Source organism: Ruditapes philippinarum, unplaced genomic scaffold (genome assembly GCF_026571515.1).
Source record: "Ruditapes philippinarum isolate M1 unplaced genomic scaffold, ASM2657151v2 ctg190_1_1_1_1, whole genome shotgun sequence".
In the NCBI taxonomy this organism is placed as follows: Eukaryota; Metazoa; Mollusca; class Bivalvia; order Venerida; family Veneridae; genus Ruditapes; species Ruditapes philippinarum.
The window spans coordinates 24,400-50,233 of NW_026853762.1; the positions used below are offsets into that span (position 1 = coordinate 24,400).

Sequence of the window (25,834 nt, forward strand, 5' to 3'; positions counted from 1 at the left end):
TATGTGCACATAATTATGTACTTTTATTATTATTTTTGCTACTTGAAACTGATATCAATAAATATTATACAGTATAATAAGATGTTTATTTTGTAACAATACATGTATATAATTGTCTTTTTTTGTCCAAACATCAATTTGTTTGATGTTAGAATATAAAAGTTTCAATTAAACAGATCATAACAATCAAGATATATTATCATGTTGCTTCTATTCTCAATCTTAATCTTTATATTTTACATACACATAATATAACGACCTAAATAGCTTTAAAATAGAACAATTACCTAAATATTGACCTCCTTGTGTGCAATTCCAGACCGACAACGGCAAATAAAAAGATAAAAAATAAAATTCACCCGCCCCATTTATTTTTTCTAAAATTTTGATAAGAATCTAGTTATTTATTTTCTATTGCCTAAGCGAATGGCTCTTTTAAATTTTCAATTTTAACAAAAACGCAATGGGGACCATCCTGGTTTTACAAAACAAACTTTTAAATATTAAAATACATCCGAATTGTCAAAGTACCTCCCAATTACTGCAGAAATTAATTACCAGTCCGCAACAACATTCAAACATATTGATAGACATTTTATGAGCAATCTATATGTATAAAAAGAAGCGTAATGAATAATTCAGACAACAATTTTTAAATACTGTTTCTCTAATATATTTTAACAAATATAGATAATAATTGTAGATATGAAAGTTGGCCAATTCAAGCAAATCAAAATATATAAATAAATTATTTTGTTACATCGGAAGAACGGGACAAAGTATTTCAAATATGGATCAATCAATAAAAATGTATCACTTGGATATTTTGTATTAAACGTTGCCTGACAGAGTTCAACATGTATATATATTAGTTTGATTGTTTTTCAATGTCTATGATCAAAAGAAAAAATGCAATAAATATTTATACGGGTAACAGTCTTTTACAGTCATTTGGTATTCACAGATATTTTTTATGAAACTTATTTCTCTTAACCCGGTGCTGGGGGCGTGGACTATTGATTGCATATATCACTTGCTGCTCTGCTTATGAACAGGCTCAATGAAACCAATTTTGCCGTTTTGGTTACCATCTTTAGTAATGTTAAGGCTTCGCTATTAAGTAGCAATGTTAAACTTGGTTGAAGTTTGTCTAATATGGCCAGTCCAACTGGATATAAATATATATCCGTATAATAGAGTTATAAATTAATAACATATCAGTGATCTTTTTGATTGTGGCGTAGTACAGATTTTTATTATATATTTATAAATGAAATATTGAGAAATATTGATGAAATAAAATTTGTTTTTTCTTTTTCCGTATTTTCACTGTAAAAATAATTTTCATTGCAGTGAAACATTTTCCGTATTTTCACTGTTGTCGGACTACTTTCTTATAAGTTCTGCCACTACATAAAATTCAAGGGAATATTTTCAAATTGTAATATCAAAATAAAAAATGAACAATAAACAGAAAATTCAATATATTTTTTCTATTAATACAGAATATAGTTTTATACTGTGGTATGAAAGTCATCATATTTTCCCTTGGCTATCCACACTCATGACATATTTATTTTCACATCATTCGATGTAAATAAAACCTGTATTTAGGGTAAAAAATGTATATCTTTATATTCACATTTTTTCTACATAGAGAGACAATGAATTCCTTAATAACGATTGTATACAAATAATGTAAACCATAATATGTATAAAAGAGTAACAAAATCACAAGTTTTACAATAATTCTGACTGCATATATAGTAAGTATTCACTGATATTTATTCTGTAAGCCTAAATTGAAACAATAAAATGATGAAATAATAAAGAACCCTAAACTGTATTTTATTCGTTGACATAGACATGGTTATTTCTAGTGGGCACTACCCAAACTCTATTTAAGTTAAAAAGAGCATTATGTATTACAATATAATCCGAAGTTGGCTGATATTTTCCGTAAATTACCGATATTCACCGGAATTAGCCAATATTGACATTTTTGTTAAGACTTGCAATATAACATGGCACTGAGAGATAAACATGAAGTTTTTTTTTCAATACTTTTCTGCCTTTTAACTTTTAATCTCTTTATAAATGTACAAATTATTAATAACAAATTAATCAGTATTACAATATTAATATTATCTAAATTTCATAAAATATTATTTCATAATATGTTATTGAATTTGTCTGTTAAGAGCTCCCACTTCCTGTATACTCCCATTCCGTGCACCATCTTATCACCTCTCACTTGTTTATTTCCTCTTATTCCTTTTATTTGATGGTTTTCAGTCATCTCAGTACTTTGATTGCTTTCGAACTGCAAGCAATGCATGTTCAAAACTTGTCCTATCGATCTAAAAGTTCTGTGATAGTGTCACAAACATTTCAGCGTGATATTGTGATAGAAATATATTCTTATTAGATTTTATGATATTCTATATTCTGTTCGTTCACGACAGATGGTAATAAACGTAAAGTTAGATATAAAATTAAAGTGTCTTCGGATATAAGTCAAGCACTTTCATATTTAATATGTAAGTAAAATTATTCTTATTAATTGTTTGTTTTCCTCTTCGTTTTATAAAACTTTTCATGAACCTAATAAAAAAATAAAACAAAAATTCAAATATTAGATTAAGGTAGAAATTGTGTTATTAATAATAATTTTCAATAAAAAATACGTGTATCACATCTATCAACGTTTGCCCTATTTCTCTTTATTTTCCACATATTTCATTTGTTAGCTTAAAATATACTTTCCTTTTAAGTAGTTCATTATTATAGTTCATTTTAGTATCTGAAAGTGTTCCGTATTTTGTCCATTCTTTGTCGTATATTTTATCCTCTTCAGCAACTTTCATTTATATATTCTTTTTAAGTTCTATTTATTATTTTATATTTTGTCCCAATTTGCTTTTCAGTCTTCTCCGTTTCTTACATATGTCATTTTTTTCAGCTCTTTATATCAGGTACATGTATTTCTTGAGTAATTTCTAAAATGGGGTGTTTAGTTACATATAAGCAAATTAAGAACCAGCATTCTATACGTTAAATGCAGACTTTGTGTTTACATTCCAGGATGCTGCTGAAGCTGCTGCTATTTTTCAGTGTATTTTACGTGACACGTAAGTTAATCTAAATGATATTTAAAGATCCTGTAACACATTATTTTAATGGTTTTATATACAAATAATGATGCTCAAATTAAGATCTATCGATATTGTAAGTTTCAAAAAACATTATTTATAAAGATATTACCGAATTTAATATTTCATGTAAATAAAGGGAGGTAATTATAATTTAGTTTTCTATAAATTCTAAGTAAATTTTTCCAATAAGAAATGAATGCATAAAATTTAATGATTACCTTAAATATGTACAAATATTTGCAATACATATTTTACATATTCTTCCATGTTTGAAAATTGACAAATTTGCATAATTACATACATATATAATTCAATGAAGAGTGGTATGCAATCTCAATTACAAAACATACAGGATCTTTAAAACATATTATTCATAATTGATTAAGGAGAAGCGCAGCGATCAAGTCTTATAATCAATTAACTAAGAACAAAACCTACTTTTCATTGACTAGATTCAATTCTCAGCTTCAAAGTCACATACAATTTAATATGGAATGATTTAAAGATTTGTCTAAATAAGACAATAATAGTAGGTTGAGCTTAAATAACCACAAAAACATGATGAAATAAAACATTTAAATGATCAAGTTCCATGCTATGCAATTGTCGTCCAAAAATTGAATTGACTAAAGCCTTTTTTATGTATTTGTTCCTTTTCTGTTCAGTGGATTTTTTTTTTGCTTTTATTTCCCCTATATCTTTTTGATAAACTAATTAATTGTAACGCCGCCCCTTAAGACCCGCAAAATACCTTTTTGTATTTTCAAAAGCACGGTAAAGGCATTGCTCTTGGAAAGTCAGACAATAACGTTCCCGCTAAAACGCTGGCCCTACCATTTCGTCATATTCGGAACCTATTTATTTCGCCGTTACAGACACAATCGTTTATAATACCGACCAGGCAGTGCGATAATATTTCGGCACATTTTCCACGCTTTCACCCTCTCTTCCCCGGACATAGGTTGAACATAGGTAAAATTGAGTATTACATACAAAAATGTAAATGCTTATAACAATTTTCCATATTTGGCGTACAAAAGTACAGAAATGTCACTAACTGTTACTGTTGTCCCTTTTATATGACATTAGTGCTCGCCAATTTTTTTAAGCCAATCACCGACGAGGATTATTCAAATTTTCAGGTTTCAAATCTTAATAGAACAGATTTTATATAAACTGGACGTTTTATATTATAAAACGCAAGTGGGCGGAGCTAAGTTTCGAAGAGCGCTAAAGTGAAATATACGCATGTGCAGAGATCTTGAAGTTTACTCCTACTAATCAATATTTATGCATCATGTTTTTTCCGTACACGCACATGTATATCGTCGCTACGGCATAAAATTAAAAAAAGAGGTTCATTGAAATGAAAACAGGCAAAATAACATTAAAAATGTTTTATTACTTACGGAACCAGTATCATTTTATAATTTCCAAATAAAAAATTCACTTATTCCAACAAAGTATGTATGTAATATTTCTTATTTTTTTATGTAAATATTACAGCCCGTGCCGCTGCAAAACCGAAAGTAGGGTGCTTTTATTAATTTTACATTTATTTTTGACAATATACTGCCATTTGTCCGAAGATGATATGTATATGAACATAATAAATATGTATGATGCATATATAATCAAGCTACAGGTTCATTTCAGCCCGAAGGATATGTCGAGGTGACGGGCGAGGCAAGACATGTCGACTTTTTGTAGCTAGTACATGAAAATCGGGCACATGACAAATCAGCACATAAATAAAATATTCTAGTGTTCCGTGGTATACATCTTTTCTACGTGTCATAACTCCTTTCCCTATTACAATGAATTTTTACTGCATTGTTATCCATCGCTGGTTTGTTTTTAGCAGAGAATGACCTGTGTATGTTCAAAGAGGGTACCGTTTGAGAATATTTCGCAAAGAGGGTACCGATATGGATATGCACCGTGATATTGTCTGATTTACCTAGACAGAATGCGGGAATAAGCTATGCAAAACACGTGACCCGAAAATGTGTACCGCTACCTCTTCCAAATATGGTTATACACATTTAGGCCATCATGTGACGTCACGCAGTGTGTTGGGCGGAAAAAATGGGCGGAGCACTAAGCCGGTTAGAGTGCATATTGGATGTTCTTCGTAAATAAGAAAGCTACAGTCGCTTCGCAAGCTCCGCTCCTTTTTAGCTTTCTTATTTACGAAGAACACCCAATATGCACTCTAACCTATACTTAATAAATTTCTTATCTACAAGATGGAACGTTGAAACCACCGGACTTCAACTCAGGTTGGTTAGTTCTGAGGACCGATATGAATACCTCTGAATCCGTAAAGGTCGTGTTGCATGGACTTCAGGAAACCCCTTTATTGGTTGATGTTCAGGTCAAAGATAATGACAACGGCCCCATATATCAAGCATCAGGTAACTTTAATGAAAAATATATAGAGGATATTCAAGTTTTTTCTATAAATACATGATTTATTTTCATCGAGTGGTATGAAAATAAATATTTCATGAGTGGCGGTAGCCACGAGTGAAATATGGTAATTTTCATGCCACAAGATGAAAATAAATCATGTATTTATAGAAAAAACTAGAATTTTCTGTTTATTATATACATTTTTCTCTTTTTTTGCTATGAAATTTGAAAGACTTTCCCTTAAATTTTGCGTACTGGCAGAATTAAAAAGAAAGTAGTCCGGCAAGACACCAGTGAAAATACGGAAAATATGTTTCACTGCAGTGAAAAATAAATTTTTACAGTGAAAATACGGAAAATGAAAATATGCATTTTATTTCATCAATATTTCTCAATATTTCATTTGTAAGTATATAATAAATAATAATATTTTTTTTTTATGAATATGCATTACTGTTTCTAATTGACTCAATACTACCTTGACATACCGATATACCGTAGAAAGTCTCCCAATAAAGGACATGTATAATTTGCAGGACACATTTTTATGTTTTGATATTAAGCTTTTCCTATCTCGTTTATTTAAGATTTTACATATTGCACGTCGTTAGTATATTTTCTTTACAAAAGTAAACGCTAATGACTAAGCGTTTGTGTGTATTTTATGATATTAGCAATGGCCAAATTACGCCCTTGAAGTTAGTCTCATATTTGCCTCAAACCACCATGAGTGCAACCCCTATGCAGGACATTTGATAACTCACCGTAAGTCGCTGGTTTTTACACAGGTAGCCAAGCAGTTGCTTGGGTGATTGTAGGTAATATCATTATAGGCCTTTCACTGTCATTTAAAGTTGAGAAATATGTCATATGAGCATTATAGTGTAGGTATGATTTCAAATTAAGGCGGTTGCAATGACCATGCATTTGTAAAACATACTGGAAGAACACGCTTAGCTAATTATCTTAATACAGTTATCTTGTTAAAGGATATTCTCAAAATTTATAAATTATATTTACATCTTTAGGGCATATAATTCAAAATAGAGATTTAATGACAATGCCTGAACAGGATCTGGATTGTGAAAAAAGGCTTTGTCGAAAGTACGAACCGGATAGTGAAAACGGAGTAATGTACATATATAATCAACGTGTTGTTAAAGTCATTGCCATGGCTGGACATAAAAACAGGGACTACGGTAGATGCAAATTCACAGGTAATTTGTCGTTAAATTAAATAAAGAAATTACTTACATAATTTACATGAGTTACTTGTTTGCAGCCTATTTCAAATTCAATGAAATGCAATTTTGTGTGCAATTAATCAAAGTTTCAATGACCGATGAAAGTTAAATGCCAAGTGTATCAAATTCAATGAGTTGCACACTTTGCAAGTCATTTTTTACTGTTATAATCTTCCTTTGTGGTTCTTTGATGCACCAAGCTTATCTGTATTTTTTAACAGCTGAGTTGCCGAACGTTTTTGGGAGACAAATCCGAGTTCGAGCCTGGAGGTCATCAACTTTGCCAAAACCATCTTCTGCATGGTCATTGGCGGTAGATAACCAAACAACACTCGAATTTGCACACGGCGGTGGAGAGTATCCTGAATTCGTTATATCAAGGATAAAATATATAAACAATAGTTGTGATTTCTTTAGGAATAGTTTTTCAGATTCAATAGGTAAGTAGCCATTATATCTTTAGTAAAAGTTAATAGTTAACGTAACAAACAGTGATCAACAAGAAAAAGAAACTATTCAAATAATCACCTATCATATTGCTACTAGTTTCCCGTTTTTAAGGTTATCATTATTCACTGGTAAAGTATATTGATTAGAAGGCAGGTGAAATATGGTCATTAGTAGTTTACCATTCGATCATGCCGCCAAAACAAATTTCCATCAACGATTATATAAATATTGAAGAAAGTTTACTTTCTTTTTATAGGCACTCCACTTAAACTGCTCGCCGAATCACCGGAGAAAACTGGTTATGTTGCATATGAGTATGACAAAGAAAATGTATTTGTTAGGAAAGGACGTGGTTTGTTATGCGTTTTTATTCTTTACCTATTCATATCTAATATTGCTATATCAAATTAGCCATTGCAGATTTATGCATTGCCTACGTCATGTATTTATGTTTTCTAACTTTTTTTAAAGTTCTCTTTTTTACTCGGTTTTACCATCACAGTACAGGTCATATTGCGATTTTCAAGATTTATTGGTAAAGATAAACCTTAGTTGCGATTTAGTACATTATTTCAGGCACGAACGGGTACCTTAGTAAAACCAACGCCGTTCTGTAAGCTACCTGGATAGGTAATTTACAAGAAAGAATTCAATGTCCCTGTCGGGATTCTAACCCACCGCAGTGAGAGGCAAGCGATTGGAAGTCAACGTGCATGTTAGGTGTTTTTAATACATGATGCATTGATTGAATAGCAATAAGAAATGTGCTTTAAATATCAAAACAATTCTTAAGCTGTTTGATGCTTTCAATCGTTTTCAAGTTGAAATCATCAAAAACTCCCTTGTAAGGTAACTTTACATTTTCATTGAATACCCAGGAAAGTATTCAGTATTATTTGATACTGATGGCGAATACTTTGACTAAAACGTCAAACAGAAAATTGCTAATCGAAGCAATCATAGCCACGCAATTGGAATTAATCATGTATAAAGTATAGTTTTTGTAGAGGTATTAGTTGCTGGTGATGGAACAGAAAGTGAAGAGGCAATTATCATTGATGGTTTATTAGAGATATATGTCTGGAGTTCGACAGATTTGCAAGCTTTTACAGACAAAGGTTCCTTTCGTTATGATTCTGTAAACAAATTGACGGTACCAGGTATGAAAATGGATAACAAGACAAAGTTCACTGAATTATTGAATAAAACTGTTAAGATGTATGATGTTTTGATAAACAAGTCAATCCCCGTTAGTGAATTGATTGTCAAAGACATGACACTTACACGTTTTTTGAATGAATCATTGACAGTTGGAGAATTAATTGATACAACCTACATAAATGACATTATCAAGTCTGAAAAAAGTTTCACCTTGAAACAGATATTTGAGATGACAGAATCAATCCGGACAGTTTTAGATGAAACAGTTACTCTGGGGAATTTACTGGACACAAGTATTTCGGTAAAGAATCTTGTCCTTAAAAATCTGCCGATCAGTCAAGTGTTAAATGCCACTTTAAAAGCCGAAATACCATTAGATGATACATTTCTCTTACACGAATTCATAGATAATAATATCAGAATGGACACTGTTATAAATAAGACCATTTTTATTTACAATTCATTTGAATATTTTGAACTATTTAATGCATCAACGGAGTTGGGCGACATTTTTGGTAATGATTCAATATTTTTCTTATTACGTGACTTATATAAAACAGTTATAGCTGTGAATGACAGTATCAAAGAAATCAACAAATCTGTTAATGCAGTAACTGAAAGCGCAAACAACCTGAACATGTCTAACTTCAATCAAGGAAATCAATCAGAAGAAACAATACAACGTCTCGAGGATATAATCAACAAGCTAGACACAATCAAAAGTATAGTACCTCAAATTGGAGAATCGACTGCAAACTTAGAATTTGGTAATATAACTATGAATGAACTGGTAAATGAGACTCTGAAGGTCATCGACTTAACAAATAAAACATTAAAGTGTTTTTCTGATATTACCGGATTCCTCGAACAGATGTTTGAATTTGTATCAAACCAGTCAGCCTTATCTGAGTTAGTTGGGTTGAACCAAACCTTTGAAGTTTCTTCCTCACTGTGTGCTTTGCTTAAAACTAAAGTTGAAAAATTGTTATCTGATACCATTACACTTTCGGATATCATCATAGAGGAAAACAATGATTCAGACACTCAAATATTAGAGCTGATAGGGAGAAATATTAAACTTGGAGATTTGTTTGCCTCTTCAATATATCTGAAAGATGTACTTCACAGTTCAGTAACACTTCAGGAATTAGAAATGGCTGGAAATAAAGTATGGACGTATTTAGATAAAAACTTGCAAATTTATGATATTATCAATGATCGTGGCAATTCAGTAAATTTGGTTGATATCTTAGTACAATCCGACAAAACAAAAAGACAAGCGTTGAAACCAAATCATTACGTGCCAGTTTTGATAAGTGACAGTGTTCTAGTCAAAACATTCGTAAGTTATCTTAATCATTCATACTTACAACTGACTATTTACGCTAATGATCATGCGATTTCGTTTTTAATTGTTTTATTTTTGCCATGATAAGTCGTAATGGGACCGAGGCAAAATACAAGCAACGAAGGTAATTACAAATCAACTAATAATGTAAAATTTTCTTATCAACATCAATCTTACCACATACCTTTACATTTGAATTTCTGTCATTCCAAAGAAAATAATCCATATCTTATATTACAAGGAATGCGATCTGCTTTCGTAAATCGGTCCTGCTCTATTTGTTTAAAAAATGAATTTGAACGTTTGCACCGGACAATAGAGATAATTGATATAATGTTTCCTGATTATGTTATAAATGTGTTTTTTTTTCGGTTTATACGTTACGTGTCGTATATGAAATAATAAAGATTTACTTTTCTTATGATCCTGTTGACGGACGGATAATTGATCTTTAATTATATATTCATCAGGAACAGCATATGCAGGACAGGTATCCTAGAGTGAGACAAATCGTATAATTTCACATGTTTCATTTACATTGTAGTTGCAATCATATGACACACAGAATACGGACTTACGGACAACAGTTTCTGGTACCTTACAATGGTATGAACACATGGTAATGCAAGCGCCTTGCCATTTTGGTGGTGTGGTTTCCGGCTACACTCAAGACGAAGTCAGATTCTGGTATTCAAACAAATATCCTGAATGTTCAGCCTTGTGTCAGGAAATAACTGAATGTGACTCTGAATGTGGCAATGAAACTATAACACCAACACAATTTGACCTTTTATTTATTACCAAAATATGGAACATAGGTAAGTTTGTCCACATATATGTGAACCGATTAATCTAAACTTTTGAGATAAATCATATCCATTTGCTGATGTTAAGATAATCACTCCATTATCTCCCCATCAACAGTTTCCCTTTTCTAGTGTCTGACAGATGGCGATAGAGTATAAAATATTTAAAGAGAAAAAATTTAAAAAGTAAGTCAAGTTTAAGTGACAGGGGTGTAAAGAAGGGAATATTTTTTTTCGAGATTTGTATACAAATTATTATTATGTATTTCGGAATTTGATTTTATTAGCTGCATTTTTTCCAAATTCGTGAATGTTGTACTATTGATGAATACGTTTTGTGTGTTCTTTTATTTTTATTGTAGCTGTGGCTAGAGGAAAATATGTGTCTAGGTTCTGGTCAGACTTAAGAAAAGCATTTGAACTTGTTGGCCGAAAATGCCAGCAACAAAATAGTTTTTTTTATTCTGAAAATCTCATTTTGTTTAGTTTATTTCTACTAAATAGAAAACATGTAGGTAGTTTTGAAAGCTCTTTTCTTTAATTTGTTATGTTAATCATTCTATCTTAATTTTCATGGGAACTTTTTTATGTTATTTTTGTTTGCAGAAAAAAGTTACTGTGACAGTGGCCCATGTAGACATGGCGGAAAATGTATCAACTTACAAAAGTCCTTTAAATGTGCTTGCAAAGACGGCTGGGAAGGTTACTTTTGTGATAACAGTAAATATCCCATTTTTTGTTTGCTCATTCTGTTACGCTGTCAGTAAATCACAGGCGAGCGATTGATTATAGATAAATAACCTATCTTATTTTGCAGATAGGTTAATGTTGTAGTGCTATGGTAGTGAAGGCAAGTCTTATTTATGACTATATAAGTCTTTTAAAATCCTTATGTTATTTTCTAATGGTTGTATGAAACTTAATTGATCATATCAGGCTTAAGAAATATTGACTATTAACAAAGAGGAAAAATGTGCTAATTTGCAAATGAACAAATTTATTTTTGGACGAAGTTTATTAATAACAATACAAATTACAATAAAAACTTAACCAAACGAATGACCAAATTAGCCTTTGGTTCCAATGATTATTTCAAATCGATGGAAAAGACAGAAATAGTATGTTTAAATCCGTTCAGAGTAAATTGTCAACAAGTGATACCATGGTAATCAATGCTACCAATGGTATTGTGGTATTTATACCACTGACAAAACTCTGAACTCACCCATTAATCTCTGCTGTTGTTCACTCCGTCTTTCATCGCCTCTTTAACAATTCTTTTAGTGGAATTTAAGGGAGAGAATTAAACCCTCGAAAGGAATCTTATTTACTTATTTATTGTTTTATGTTAATTTAATTTTATTTACCAGACATAAACGATTGTATTGGACAGTGCGAGAATTTTGTTCAGTGTATTGATAAGGTAAATGATTACACATGCGTATGCAAGACCGGTTGGACTGGCAAGAACTGTAGTTTAGGTAATGTCATAATTTTTGATGACGTCATATATATGCAAAGAATAAATTTGTACGATAAGTAAGATTACAAAGGAAACTGAATTGCATTGCATTTTACAAGACGTGTAAACCTTCAAGAAAAGATTTTGTTTCGGTTTATGTAATGGGATTTCAATTTTTTTATATAAAACGGTAATTTTTAAACAATAAATTAAATTATTAGCGATGCTGTTCTATTTAACGGTTTATAAACATTCTTTTACAATTGTTTTATTTACGAAAACAGCCAGTTGTACTTACTGTTATTGTTGTTGCTTATTCTCGTTAACTGTGGAAATTCGTTTAAAACAATGATGTATACGTTACCATACTTTAATCGTATATCTTCAGGAGAAAGCCCCTTCATAGTTCTTCCTGTGGAAGGTAACAATTGTTATTTTATTTAAAAACACTTATTGATTTTGTTATCTTGTTAATATGAAGTTTTATTGGTCTTATTTGTATAGCAAGTGTTCAATATTCTAGTAAAGTTATGTAAAAGACGTTGAAACAATTTGAGCAATAAAGTAATATTTTATGTTGCATTCTATTACGGTCTGATTATTATCATTTAAGCTTCAAGTAAAAATGGAAGTGAAGACTACACTTATGATAAAAGAGATGTCTTTGGGACAGGTGAATATAATATAACAATAGTTTCTGTTCTACGTCGAACCAACACAGAATAGATCATATGGCGACTTCCAAGCTTTACTGGTTGAGGAAGACATCAGGTGCATTATGTTAGGCACAAACATTCACCTGTGTAGAAACTTCGATGTTCCGTACGCTTGAAGGGTAGCTTCCTTACATGAAATAATCCAAAGTCCCTGGTGGGACTCCAACCCGAAGTGGTGATGGGCAAATTGTTTGAAGTCAATCACCTTAACCATTCAGCCACGGACGCCAATTTATAATATACCACCCGATAAATTATTTAATAACTTTTTAACGAACAATTAAACATAATACAGACATACAGACAGACAAACTTACAAACAAACACTCATTTATTATTGCATAGTCTCGAATATGACCAATCCACCTTGATTTGAGAGACATTGAGTTATTCCCTTTCAGCAAGAAATCCAGTGACCTCGTTGAACGTTGAAGGTCGATGGTCTAACAAAGTTGACCACCAGTGTTTGTTAACATGTTACTGACGTGTTCATGTTATAAATCAGGTCGCAAAATATGTGCAATGCATTGATCGAATCCGAATCTCGTTATCGATACCTCAGTGGGAATATGTATGAAAAAATATGATGAAATAGATTAAACTAAATGAATATTTAAACGTTGATAAACATCAATTGCTATAGATTGTAGCAAAGTTATTCTCATCGTGTGAAGTAAATAATTAATGCCTCTTCGATTGATGGATGTTCTGAAAAAGAAATTTTAAAACTTTCAAACAACGGTATTCGTCAAGAGTATTTTAGTGTTTTTTAAGTCTAATATATATGATGAAAACAATTGTAAAATCGAGATGAAAATTGAAATGTTCCGAACAGCTATGACTTTTTGGTATTCATATGGAGAATCACATCAGTTATCATATTAATTAAATCTTTCAGTAACTATTTTTACCTCTTTTGAGCCTGATATTCAACTGTAGATGAAATTGAAATCCGGATTAGCGCTTCATAATATAATCCAAGTCACGGACTCTATTTTGCAATGAATTAATACCTAGAGTTTCATTATGTTAAACGAAATAAATGTCATGGCTAAGGAACCGACGATCTACAAGTTAGCTAAATAGCTTCCTGACATGAAAGACTCTGAAGTCAAAAGTAGAATTTGAACCCATAACAATGAAGAACCAGTGATTGGAAGTTAACAACTTTTATAACCCGGCGCCGAATTTTAACGAACTAATGAACCGGTAAAGTTCGGATAATTTCATGCTATTTATTAAATACCGAGATCGCCTTTTGCCGTGTCACATCAGCGTTTTTAACCTATATTCAGACCATTTTGTTACATGGAAAGATAATAATCATATTAAACATTCTAATATGGTTGCGAGCATACGTCATCAGTTCGTCATCAGTAGGATCCATATATCTGAACCACACACTAGCTCCAATGTTTGATCATGAATTATATCTTGAATTAAGTCAAAGAGGGGAAAATCAAATTCTGTAAGAGAAACGGGCATTATTGTTCAGTCAAATAATTTTCAAACAGTTGTATTACATGTTTTACATTGACAAATATTGCAGACATTAAAAAATTCTAACTGCAAACCGGCGTTACCGGGTTTGACATTGATAAAACTTGGTTGCTAACCTTGTGATCAAATTGGTCAAATTACATGTGTTGCCGCAACCTTTCATCGGCAGGTAGATAAAGGTAAAATTTGAAATTCACCTATAAAAATATGTTTCAGTAACCTTCCAAAAAAATCTCAACATTATTACTTATGAATATTTCATATTATTATAATTAGCTTTGACAATAAGGCCTCTCTTTTATTATTTTTTTCAAAGAATAATTTTGTTTCGTTTAAGGTGTAATGATGAATGAAAGTGATGATAGCAATTACGTTGGAAGTCATGTTATTCTCGGGACAGATGACTTTGATTTAACATCGTTTTCTATTATCAAATCAAGTAAGTAAATTTTTGCAATCTCATTTATATATCATGCAAAGGAAACAGTTAAATGAATTTTGTTTCTTTGAAAAATAATTTATGTAACTCTCGTGTAATGACTTCATCTCGGTGACATTTTTATTTTATGCAAGTTTGAATCTTCGATTTGCATCCACTTTCGTACTTTATTTTATTATACACGCGGCTGCATAGCAAATGGACAAATTATTTTAAATTTTTGTATCAAAAAAAAATTATTTTTCAGAATTATAAATTTAATATTTAAATAGAATATACGGAATACACCTGGTTGATATATAACTGTATAAATATAGTTATTTTTATTTTACACTGTTTATACAGTATAGTATAATGTAAATTTATTTTTAATTTTAAGGATACAATTGTTCAAAGTATGTTGTGGATATTGAAAGTCTTGACACACCAAGAGGTGTATCTGTGACCTTGCATCTGGTGGAAACTGATTGTTCACAGTCACATTTTTTAACCTGTTCAATTCTCTGGGGTGATGGAAGCAAGACCAACTTAGACAATCCGTATTTAGCTGTAAAAGTGAACCACACTTTCTCAAATGTAAGTAAATCTTCAAACACCGACCTCTACAGGCATAAACTTTTCCTAAAATCATGATAATACCCTTCAACACTGTCAGTTCCTTAATCAAAATTTATCTCTATACATATTTTATTCCCTTGAAAACGTTTTAATTCGATCACCTTCTATTAAAGTGACTTTTTTATGTACCCACAAAGTGGGGGCATATAGCGTTGCACTTGTCCGTCCGTCCGTCCGTCCGCCCATACGTCCCGAAATCTTGTGAACGCAACTCCACTTAAACCGGATGGAAGATTTTGCTTAAACTTCCAGAGATGAACAACCTTAATGTGTAGATGGAAGTAAAGGAAGGAATTTTTGCTGCGACCAAATTTAACAGAATTATGGCCCTTTGTTGATTTTTTCACTATATACTATGTAGAAATTTTGTGAACGCAACTCCTCTTATACCGGATGACAGATTTTGCTTAAACTTCCAGGGATGAACAACCTTAATGTGTAGATGGTAGTAAAGGAAGGAATTTTTGCTGCGACCAAATTTAACAGAATTATGGCCCTTTGTTGATTTTTCACTATATACCATATAGAAATTTTGTGAACGCAACTCCTCTTAAACCGGATGACAGATTGTGCTTAAACATCCAGGGATGAGCAACCTTAATGTGTAGATGGTAGTAAAGGAAGGAATTTTTGCTGCGACCAAATTTAACAGAATTGTGACCCTTTGTTGATTTTTTTCACTATATACCATATAGAAAATTTGTGAACGCAACTCCTCTTAAACCGGATGGTAGATTTTGCTTAAACTTCTAGGGATAAACAACCTTACTGTGTAGATGGCAGAAAAGGGAGGAATTTTTGCTGCGACCAAATTTAACAGAATTATGGCCCTTTGTTAATTGTTTCAGAATATATCCACACACTGCCAGTTTTCAATCACAACCACTTTTCAATCACCCCTAGAATTTTTTTATTTTTGACCTTATTTGTCATGTAACCAAACTGTAAGCACATCTTGTATTCCCCTTGACTAAATTTATTAGCAGCAATGTCAATTTAGGCGATAAAAAAGAAAATGCTAGCATTTTAGTTCAAAATATGTAAAACGTGTGTTTTCCACTAATCCTTTATTTACACAGTTACAAATCGCAATAATTTTCTAAAAATAATTGATATACAGACTCAGTTTTTTGTCAGTCTGCAGAAATGGATATTAAGTTGGACAACTGTTTCAATATCATGAAGTCATAATGTATACTGCACTTCAAAAGCTGTAATTTTAATATGTACATATTTTACCATACAGTTCTTAATTTGAAGGTAATACATCAGTAAAGTAACAGTCACTTAACCAAGGAAAAACATTGTCTGTGATAACTTTTCAGTAAGCAGTCACTAGAATGGGGTCATATAGATCCTAAGATCCTAAAAATTTCACAAGAACATGCTTTTTCTGTTATGCAAATTGAAATGTACATCCATACCCCAATTGTGACAGCTTTACCACTGCAAATAAATATCTAGATTGAAAAACGGCATTATAATTAGGTTAAAATTGTTTATTACCATTTATCTGAAGTTGAGTTTGTCAAAATTTCTCCAAAATACAGAACTAATTATATTTTAACATTGTATGACATTTTTTATGTGGTACAGTTTATATTTTGTTAACTGATTGAAAAGTGGTTGTGAAATTTTGAAGAACAGGAAAATGGGTCAGTAATGATTTGTCCTCGATTCATAGTAATAATTCAAGTAAAATTTTAAAAAGTTGGTGCATTTATTAGCTGAAATGATAATATTTGCAGAATTGAAAGATAATTTTTTTTATATATAATTTCACTGTCAGTTATTGTTGAAAAATCTGTAAGCTGATCGGAAAGAGGCAGTACGGGGATACTATATATATGTTGTCGGTGGAGCCACCCGTGTCCTTTGGACACTGTTCTAGTTAATAATGAATTAAAATTTGACCGTAAACCTCAGGTAAATAACTCGTAAAACAAACAAAACAGATTTGTATATAATACCAAAGTTATCTCCGTACGCTTTCATTTAACATACAATCATGCATTGTATGTCGTATATGATGTACTTATTGTACAAGTCCTAAATGAAAATCTTGGTCTGAATATTGGCAGCACAAATACACTATGTAAGTGATGTGTTTTATGATGCAAGTACACTATCAAGCTCTTAAGATCTATGAAAGAAAAACACGACGTGTATGTTATGTTTTCCGGTTCAGTCCTGATCATTTATTTTCATATTTTATATGTATAACTTTTACTCTTTTCTTGACATCACCCTTTGTTTTGTTTGAAGTATGGCATATACGCTATTCAGACCGAATGTACAGATGCAAACGGAAGAATAACTCTTTGTCCGGAGGCGACAAAATGCTGCATGGACACAAATAACTTCATAGATGATTTGCACAACGATTTGACAAAACCAAAACGTGTCTTAGCTGACAGAGCAATTCAAGTATATTACTTTCTGTTTTTTATTGCCAATGCTTAATAATTGAAATAGTATTATCTCTTGAATGAGTTTGTATCTGATATATTTTTTCGCTCAGATATTTCGTTTCAGATATTAACTGACTGTTTTGTGTTAATACCACTTGATACCCAACCTTTGTAGTTCTAACGGTAAATAAAATATTAAACGTCTTTACCAATCCTATGACTATAAAAAGTATTATTTTTGTCATTTCAGATTAATAGCTTTAAAGATATTAAGGGAACATGTGTAGGTGCCGTGTATCATTGGCGGTTTGTTCAAGTCTTGGGGAATAAACTAATGCCATTTACGGACTTCATTCAACCAAAATCGAAAAATTTAGTACTTCCTGGTGGCACACTAAGACCAGGCATCTATGTTGTAATTCTGGAAGTGGTGTTAAACGGTTTATGGTTCAATGATTTTATTGTGCTTGAGGTTACTTTTCCAGACTTGTATACCTTTATTTCGGGTGGTGACTTTGTATACGTCCCGCGCGGCGACATTCTTTATGTGAATGCTTCTCAATCACGTGATACTGTTGGTGATCTGCAATTTACTGATTTTTCAAAGTTAGTTGCAAGTTGGACTTTTGAACTTATTTCGGCAGAAACATCTGATGATGCAGTTTATAGTCTTATAAACAACCAAATATCGGGTGTAGGTAAAAGATACGAAATTCAAATTGGAAATGTGAATGTTCTTAAGGTAATAACGAGTTATTTTCCAGTCAATTCCTATGGTGTTGCTGTATTTACGATGTCAAAAGGGAGCCGACTTTCAACAGCATTTCAAGTTTTAAAATTTGTTGAAAATACACTACCTGTAACAATAAGGTATGTAAATGTTTTGAAACATAACTTTGACATGTTAGTTGTTCGAGAAGCTTTCTTTGTTGATTTGAATATCATACAAGCAACTAACATCCCTATATTAAACAAACGGGTTGCTTTTATAATAGAAAAAACATTTTAATTTCTGAAGAAAAAATGATACCTTCTGTTCCACCTTTATCTTTCCAATTATCATTATAACATTGTACATTGAGAGTCCTATAAGTAGCAGTAACGTGTAGGTTTCTGTTCTCACTGTGACAAATAGATGGTGTTACCGACGAGACTAAGCCTCGTGAGTCGGTACACAGGAATGTTAAAATAACGCAGTAATTGTTCAAAAATAACCTTGACATGTGTCAAACTATAATGAAATTGGTAAAACAGTTTTTGTTAATAAAGCACAGACTGGACAAATATCAATCAAAAGTGACCAAAATATTTTCTCTGCTTCTTGTCAGTATAACACGAAACTAGCAATTTGGCAAATGTCTCCGGTATATCACATATGCCGAAAATGAAGGAAATAAACTTTTACAGATTGTTCTCATTCAGTAGTTAATTGATACATGTTCATGTATTAATAATGTGTTAATTGTCTTCCCTTTCATCCTTTCATATGGTAGTCGTTCTCGCAAATGGTATTTAAAAACGAAATTGTTTGCGCTTATTGAAATAAAAATTAAATATAATGTCTAAGCAGCTATATGCACTGATTATGTCATTGAATTGGATTGATAATAAAATATGTAGATCCATTTACTTACCCTGTAATAATTTTCTACTCGTTTCCTTGTACATTTAATAAGTGATGAAACTGATTTTGGACATTTCCTGCATGATTTTTATTTTATCGCGCCCTATACAGATGTTGACTCTATACACATTATATAATTCTTTACGATGATCATTGGTGACCAAAATTTGATGATTTAGCATTTATACTTGTGACCTTCAATTGTATGATTATAAACGTTTAAAAGTTACTAAAAAGTTTGTTATAGTTGTATAATTTGTTTCTTTTTTTAGCTGTATATACAATTGCAATGTTTCGCATGGAGGTTTAATTAATTTTGACCGCCTGGTACTGGACACATATATTGAGAGGACCTTTAATACAAAATTCCTCAAATATCAATGGAATGTTTATGCCCGGAGAAATAACGGATTTGTTCGACTCAAAGAAGCGATTGACAAAATAGGTAAAAATCTCAAACTTCTTGTTAAGAAAGTTTTCAAAACCGTTGCAAACATTTGTGTTGTTTACACTCGCATAATAATTAGATGTAAAGAAATATACAAGCTATAGAAATATGTTATCCAGATATATTTACATTAATGAATTGTGCATATCAACCCATGATTTTATTAGAAAATTTTATTGATAATTTATTAAGTAAGGAAGGTCCTGACTGGTTCACAAATATATCATTTTTTCGGCAAAACGTAAGTATTGTTTTTATAATATTAAGAACTTGCATTAATTAATATTCAGTTTACTCATTGTTGCATCATAAATTCTAAAGGTAATGCATTATCACATTTATAGCTTCATCAATCAGCATGTGTCCGTATACAGATTAGAGGAATTCTGTTTTATCATGGTAGTCACAGAAGCATCGTGTAATCGAATAGAGATTAGTCCAGATAATAGTTTTCTCCCTTTTTGTTGTAGACAAACCATCCATGAGTATACAAAAAGATAAAATAGAAGAGGGTAATACTTACATTTTCGAAGTCAGGGTAACTACATCTGATGGAAAATTGAAGAGTACTGCTTCTGTAAAAAGAACCTTTGATTATGTTCCCCACGGAGGCACGTGCGAAATTGATAAAGCCGATGGTAAGATTTTGGTTAAGTTTATTTGCTGACTAGAATATTAACCAAACAGAAAAATGTAATTAAAGACAACTTGCAAATGAATGAACTGACAATCATAAAAATATCTCCTCCTGTTTGTTATTTATCTTATTTATTTTTCAAGACAAAGCCAAAAGGCATATCAAATATTTATCAACAAGAATCGTCACGGGCGGATAAATTCTTTAGAGAAAATCTGAAGTGCAAGTGAGTCGCCGCAACATTATTTTGCTTATTGTTTTGAGTTATCACCCATTTTGTAATTTGTCATCATTTTTTAGTCTGTAGCATTGCGCGAAGATTAAAGGAGATATAGAATGAAAGTTCAAAGTTATGAAGGAAAAGTGCAATGTTAAGTGTTATTCTTACACTGTTTGTTGTTACCCTTTATATTTTCGTTTTTATTTTCTATCCGGAGCGTACCTCAAACGTTTCAACTTGAACAATACAGGAACCATCTCATTCAGGAAATGTTGACTTCTTCCTTAAATTTCAACTTTCTTTTAAGTTATGTTAGTGTAACTTAAAATAATAATATCCGCCTTAAACTTCATGATGTAGTAAAAATGGCATAGCTCAAAATGCATTTTAACTGATTGTAATCCCTTTGACATTGCTGTTTGTTCACACAATTCTATCTCAGATTAGAAAATACAATTTTACATCCCAAAGGAATATGTTCCCACGCAAAGGCTTCCTTGTGACAAATTGGCAGTTTAAGCTTTCAGTTTTAAAATCTTTTGTAACAAAATCATTTCTGTAAATTTTGAAAAACTATAAGTAAGAGAAAAACAAAATCCCTAACGAACGCTGAAAACGGCAAAATTGAAAAGCTGCATGCTTGGTTTAATTACGCGTCTTCATTTAAATAGATTTATGTTGACTTTCAATAAAATTGTCTTAACGTGATAAAAGCAAAAAGAAGTGTTAAAACGAATATCCTGAAATATACTTTTAATGTTTGGGTAGTTGAGTCTGCATTCGACTTGGTACAAATACGATGTCAGTCATGGAGCACTCGAAGTAGAAGGTTGACAACAAACAACACCATAAATACAACCCCTTCACTTACTTATACTGTCCTACAGGTAACAGATGGTGCTTATGTTAAAGAGGAACCAATCACGCAACGAGGTAAACATTGTCATATTGTTATATAATTTGGTTGTCTTTATAAATTAAAGTTTTTATTATGTGTCAGACTGCAAATCCCCCAGCTCTGAATTAGACTTATTTAACTTAGTCCTTTAGAAAACGCTCTACCATACCGTAATAAAGGAATAGATCTAGAGATAAATGGTCTTATGTCCCTATTCTGCTTCATGACCCTTCGTTTGGAGTACCAGTAAAATCTTAAGAAACTTTGTTTGACGATTTGATGTCACTTTCATGTTTATAACCTGAACGTGTACATTAGCGCTCATGTGATGGATGCAAACATTTAACGCGACAACCATTTAAAGTTCTTTTAACCTTAACGCATGCCCTCTTGGTGATAATTATATGTAACAAGCTATGATCCATATCTTGACGATTTGATGTCACTTTCATGTTTATAACCTGAACGTGTACATTAGCGCTCATGTGATGGATGCAAACATTTAACGCGACAACCATTTAAAGTTCTTTTAACCTTAACGCATGCCCTCTTGGTGATAATTATATGTAACAAGCTATGATCCATATCTTAAGCAAATATTCTTCAAAATATTATATCATTGTAGTAGATTTACACGTAGTCTATATATACAATGTTAGATAATATACAATGATTGACTAGTGTGCCATTGATTATGATGTGATATTCACAGGCAGATGACATATCGCATGAGGTCAATATGACTTTCTGCCGGTGAATATCACATCATATTCAATAGCACACTAGTCAATAATTGTTTTTTATATGAATATGCTATAAGAATTTAAAAAATCACAGAAAATTAAACCTTATACATGTACAACTTTCGCCAGTTTCGTTGAAGCGTGGGAAAAAATACGCACGTGTCAGGCGTGCAACAACTACGCAAACGCTGAGCATACAAAAGTAATTCAAGTTTATACTCATCATTGCGGTATAACCTTTAACTATAATAATAAAGTAATGATATTTTGATAGAGACATATGCTATAAAGAAAAAAACGCAACAATCATTTTTTAATAAGAATGAGTAATTACAGATCATTGAATATGAGTCTCAATTTACTTTTCGGATTGGAAAATCCAATTTAGCCAGTAAATATGATACTTCACCCAGTGAAAATTATTCTTTTAACGGTTTTGTTGACTACTGTTTGGACCAATGGGATAACAGCTATATTTAGATCATATAATGAAATCTAGTAATGAATAAACATTTGGCAAATGTTTGTTTTAAAAAATATGATAACTACATAATACCGTAGTTTGTTAAACTAAAATTGTGGCGTCCGGATGAATGGCGGCCTAGCAAACACCACACCGACTGCAAATTCCAGTCTGAGTCGACTATTTAGAAGTGCGTTTTTGTTTTGATGGATCAATAAGCTATATTTGACTGTTTTTTCAAATTTAAAATGCTTTGTGTTCAAAATTGTAATTACAGATGAACGGGAGTTATACATTTTGCTGAAACTAGGAAATCAGGAACAAAATTACGAAACGTCAATCAGAATCCGTATAGCAGATATGTACAACAACTTCAATGAAGTGTCCATTTCAAACATTGTGGTAAGTTAAAAAGATGGTCAAGATTGAAACTTCCTGCAATCAGTTACAGAAACCGTTTATCTAAAAAATTGCCCTTTAGCAAAATATGTATTTAGATGATTAAAAGGCTCAAGTTTGAAAATTTGAAGTTCTATTACAATGATGAACTCACATATATATGTTCTGACAATGAACGCCGTCAACAGATGGCGGTTATGTTCTATCTTAAAAGTAAATAATATCTTGACCATATTTCTTCCAGAGCGAGCTTATTTTTAAAAAAATAAAGACTATTGCCTGGGAATTTCAATTTTTGCTCCAAAATTGCTCCAACATAAAAAAGAATCAATAAGTCAGTTGCATTGTGTATCATAAATAAAATTATGAATACTTATTTTGCAAGCAAATACATTATATCGTGAGTGGCATAGGTTTACGTATCGTGCTGAAAGTAAAAAGCTAATACATGTTATAGGAAAATAGTTTTTTTCGAAATCACAGCAAGCCATCCTTAAAGCAAATTGGCTGCAAACTCTGTATGGTCAGTATGTTAAATAAAATCCTGATTACGGTAAAGGAATATTTAAAGACTATGTTCACACGTGCTCATTCAGTAGGTGCATTTGTATGGCAATTATAATCTACTAAAAAGTGTTTTACGCATGACCTCTTTTAATATGTAAGGTATCATATCTATTACTATCAAGATTTTCTTTTCAGTCAAGACCCGTTTTCAATTTCAAAGAACTCGATACAACGGAATCAGGAGCTCAAGTTGTTAGTGACTATATCCATGGCAAATATTCTGTTGTTTTGGACTTTGTGGTGTCCGTTTTAGATTTACCATATATCACAATGTATTACATATCTGCCGTGTGCAGCAATATATACTTCATAGAGGTAAGGCTAATAAAAATGGAATATATTTAGGTTGAAGGTTTGCATATATATATAATCGAATCGATAACATAATATAATCACATACCCATGAAATGTTTTCGACGGTAGTGTATATCAGGCGTGGTTCAAGGATTTTTACCTAAAAACGGTTGCAAAATTTCGATTAAGGGTAATTTCTATTCCAGAGGGGATTTGTAGTAAAACTAATTTTTCAGCGGGGGTCTTGAGTTAAAGATTTTAATTAGGTTTTAAGTGATTTTTGCAAAAGATCAAACGTTGATATCCAAAGTTCATAGGGCTTTTACATAAAATACAAATCCAAGGGAGCTCTAGGGAGTTGTATAGGACTCCAATACTTCTTTTTCCTCTGGATCTGCGCATGCATATTATATGTAACTGAGCCATTTGAAATGAATTTTATTAAAACTGTCCATATGCTTCTATGTTTGTACAGATATAATGTTTAATTGACATTTTAAATAAGTAACCAGAATAAATTACTACATATCATTTGGTATGTTCAAAATTTATTATTCATGATGTTTACAACGAAAATATTTTTAATAATTCTATTTACGCATATGTTGCTAATGTTATTGCAGGGACAGATCATTTATTAAATTCATTACATTATTTTTATCGATCAGTATACAATCAACACATTTTATAACCTCAAATTCATATGACACATTATTTTGTCAACAAGTATTTGTCTATAATTAATACTGTTCTACAGCCGATAGAAACATGTGTTTAGGTTGTTGACAAATATATATACATTTAAAGGAATGAATTTCTGTAGCCTAAATCATTCTCCAAATATACACAGTCATGTAGACTATTTTTTGCATTTTACATGATTATTTTATGGGTCTGTTTTCAGTTAAATGAAAACGAGCCTATTTTTCCACAAGTTCTAAATGACAAAGGGAATGGCGTTATTCTAGACTTGTCGAAGCATGGGAACAGTAATATTACGAATTTAAAAGGCATGCTCAATGAGGCCCTGAACAAAACGATAAATCCTACAACCGTAACATTGCGAGAGGTAAATATATATCTACTTTCCATAATTCTAAAAATAAAACTTTGAAATGTATTATGGTTTTAAGCACCAAATTGAAGAACTAATTAAATATTCACGATGTTCATCAACGATCTGCTTGACTATAACAATAATTTGCATCGCTGACATATACATACCGGTAAATACATATTTCACTTTCTGTTGCACTATACACCTTTTTACAGTACGATTTTTCAACCTGAGCATACAAAAGTAACCGATGTTGCATTTTGCGCATGCACATTCTTCGTAGGGCAAAAGCGCAATAAAGATAGACTACATTAAGCGAAGTTGAATGCTTTCAAAGACGTAATTATAAGTTATGACACCCAGAAAACAGAAATTTTGGGATGAGTTAAAGCGGTTATTACTTAAAAAGTGAATTGATATATTTAACAGATATACAAAATTAGCGGAACTAATAATTCAATTACCTAAAACCCTCTGTTCAAGTGTTCAAGGTACCATTAAATGACTTTTTCATCAGTAATATAAACTGAAACAGCAGAGTGTTAAAGATAAATTTTATTACCCATGTATTACATAATCATACACAATTGGTATTCCTTTGAAAGTGGATTGGCAAGGCGGATTGACACGTGACCGGTTGCTCTTTGCAAGCTAGTATACAATATCATTCAACCGAGACGTGATAGTACCATGACATAGTTATTCACTTAAAATTATGAAAATCGTAATTTAAGTTACATTTTAATTATACCAATCTCA

The 25,834-nt window shown here is 31.6% G+C and overlaps 1 protein-coding gene across 1 annotated transcript in view; it reads left to right on the forward strand.

Moving 5' to 3' along the window:
* The first annotated feature begins 2,366 nt into the window (after positions 1-2,366).
* Positions 2,367-25,834, forward strand: part of LOC132737787 (uncharacterized) — a 44,811-nt gene continuing 21,343 nt past the window's right edge. Inside the window, exons 1-21 of the mRNA XM_060725133.1 lie at positions 2,367-2,540; positions 3,085-3,131; positions 5,405-5,572; positions 6,599-6,787; positions 7,036-7,254; positions 7,521-9,767; positions 10,318-10,591; positions 11,186-11,299; positions 11,950-12,060; positions 12,430-12,462; positions 12,655-12,714; positions 14,595-14,696; positions 15,076-15,272; positions 17,580-17,741; positions 17,976-18,595; positions 19,622-19,794; positions 20,268-20,435; positions 21,423-21,587; positions 23,036-23,160; positions 23,860-24,039; positions 24,923-25,087. Coding sequence (XP_060581116.1) covers positions 8,427-9,767; positions 10,318-10,591; positions 11,186-11,299; positions 11,950-12,060; positions 12,430-12,462; positions 12,655-12,714; positions 14,595-14,696; positions 15,076-15,272; positions 17,580-17,741; positions 17,976-18,595; positions 19,622-19,794; positions 20,268-20,435; positions 21,423-21,587; positions 23,036-23,160; positions 23,860-24,039; positions 24,923-25,087 — 3,990 coding nt within the window. The 5' untranslated portion in view covers positions 2,367-2,540; positions 3,085-3,131; positions 5,405-5,572; ... (1 more) ...; positions 7,036-7,254; positions 7,521-8,426. The remainder of the gene's footprint in view (positions 2,541-3,084; positions 3,132-5,404; positions 5,573-6,598; positions 6,788-7,035; positions 7,255-7,520; positions 9,768-10,317; positions 10,592-11,185; positions 11,300-11,949; positions 12,061-12,429; positions 12,463-12,654; positions 12,715-14,594; positions 14,697-15,075; positions 15,273-17,579; positions 17,742-17,975; positions 18,596-19,621; positions 19,795-20,267; positions 20,436-21,422; positions 21,588-23,035; positions 23,161-23,859; positions 24,040-24,922; positions 25,088-25,834) is intronic.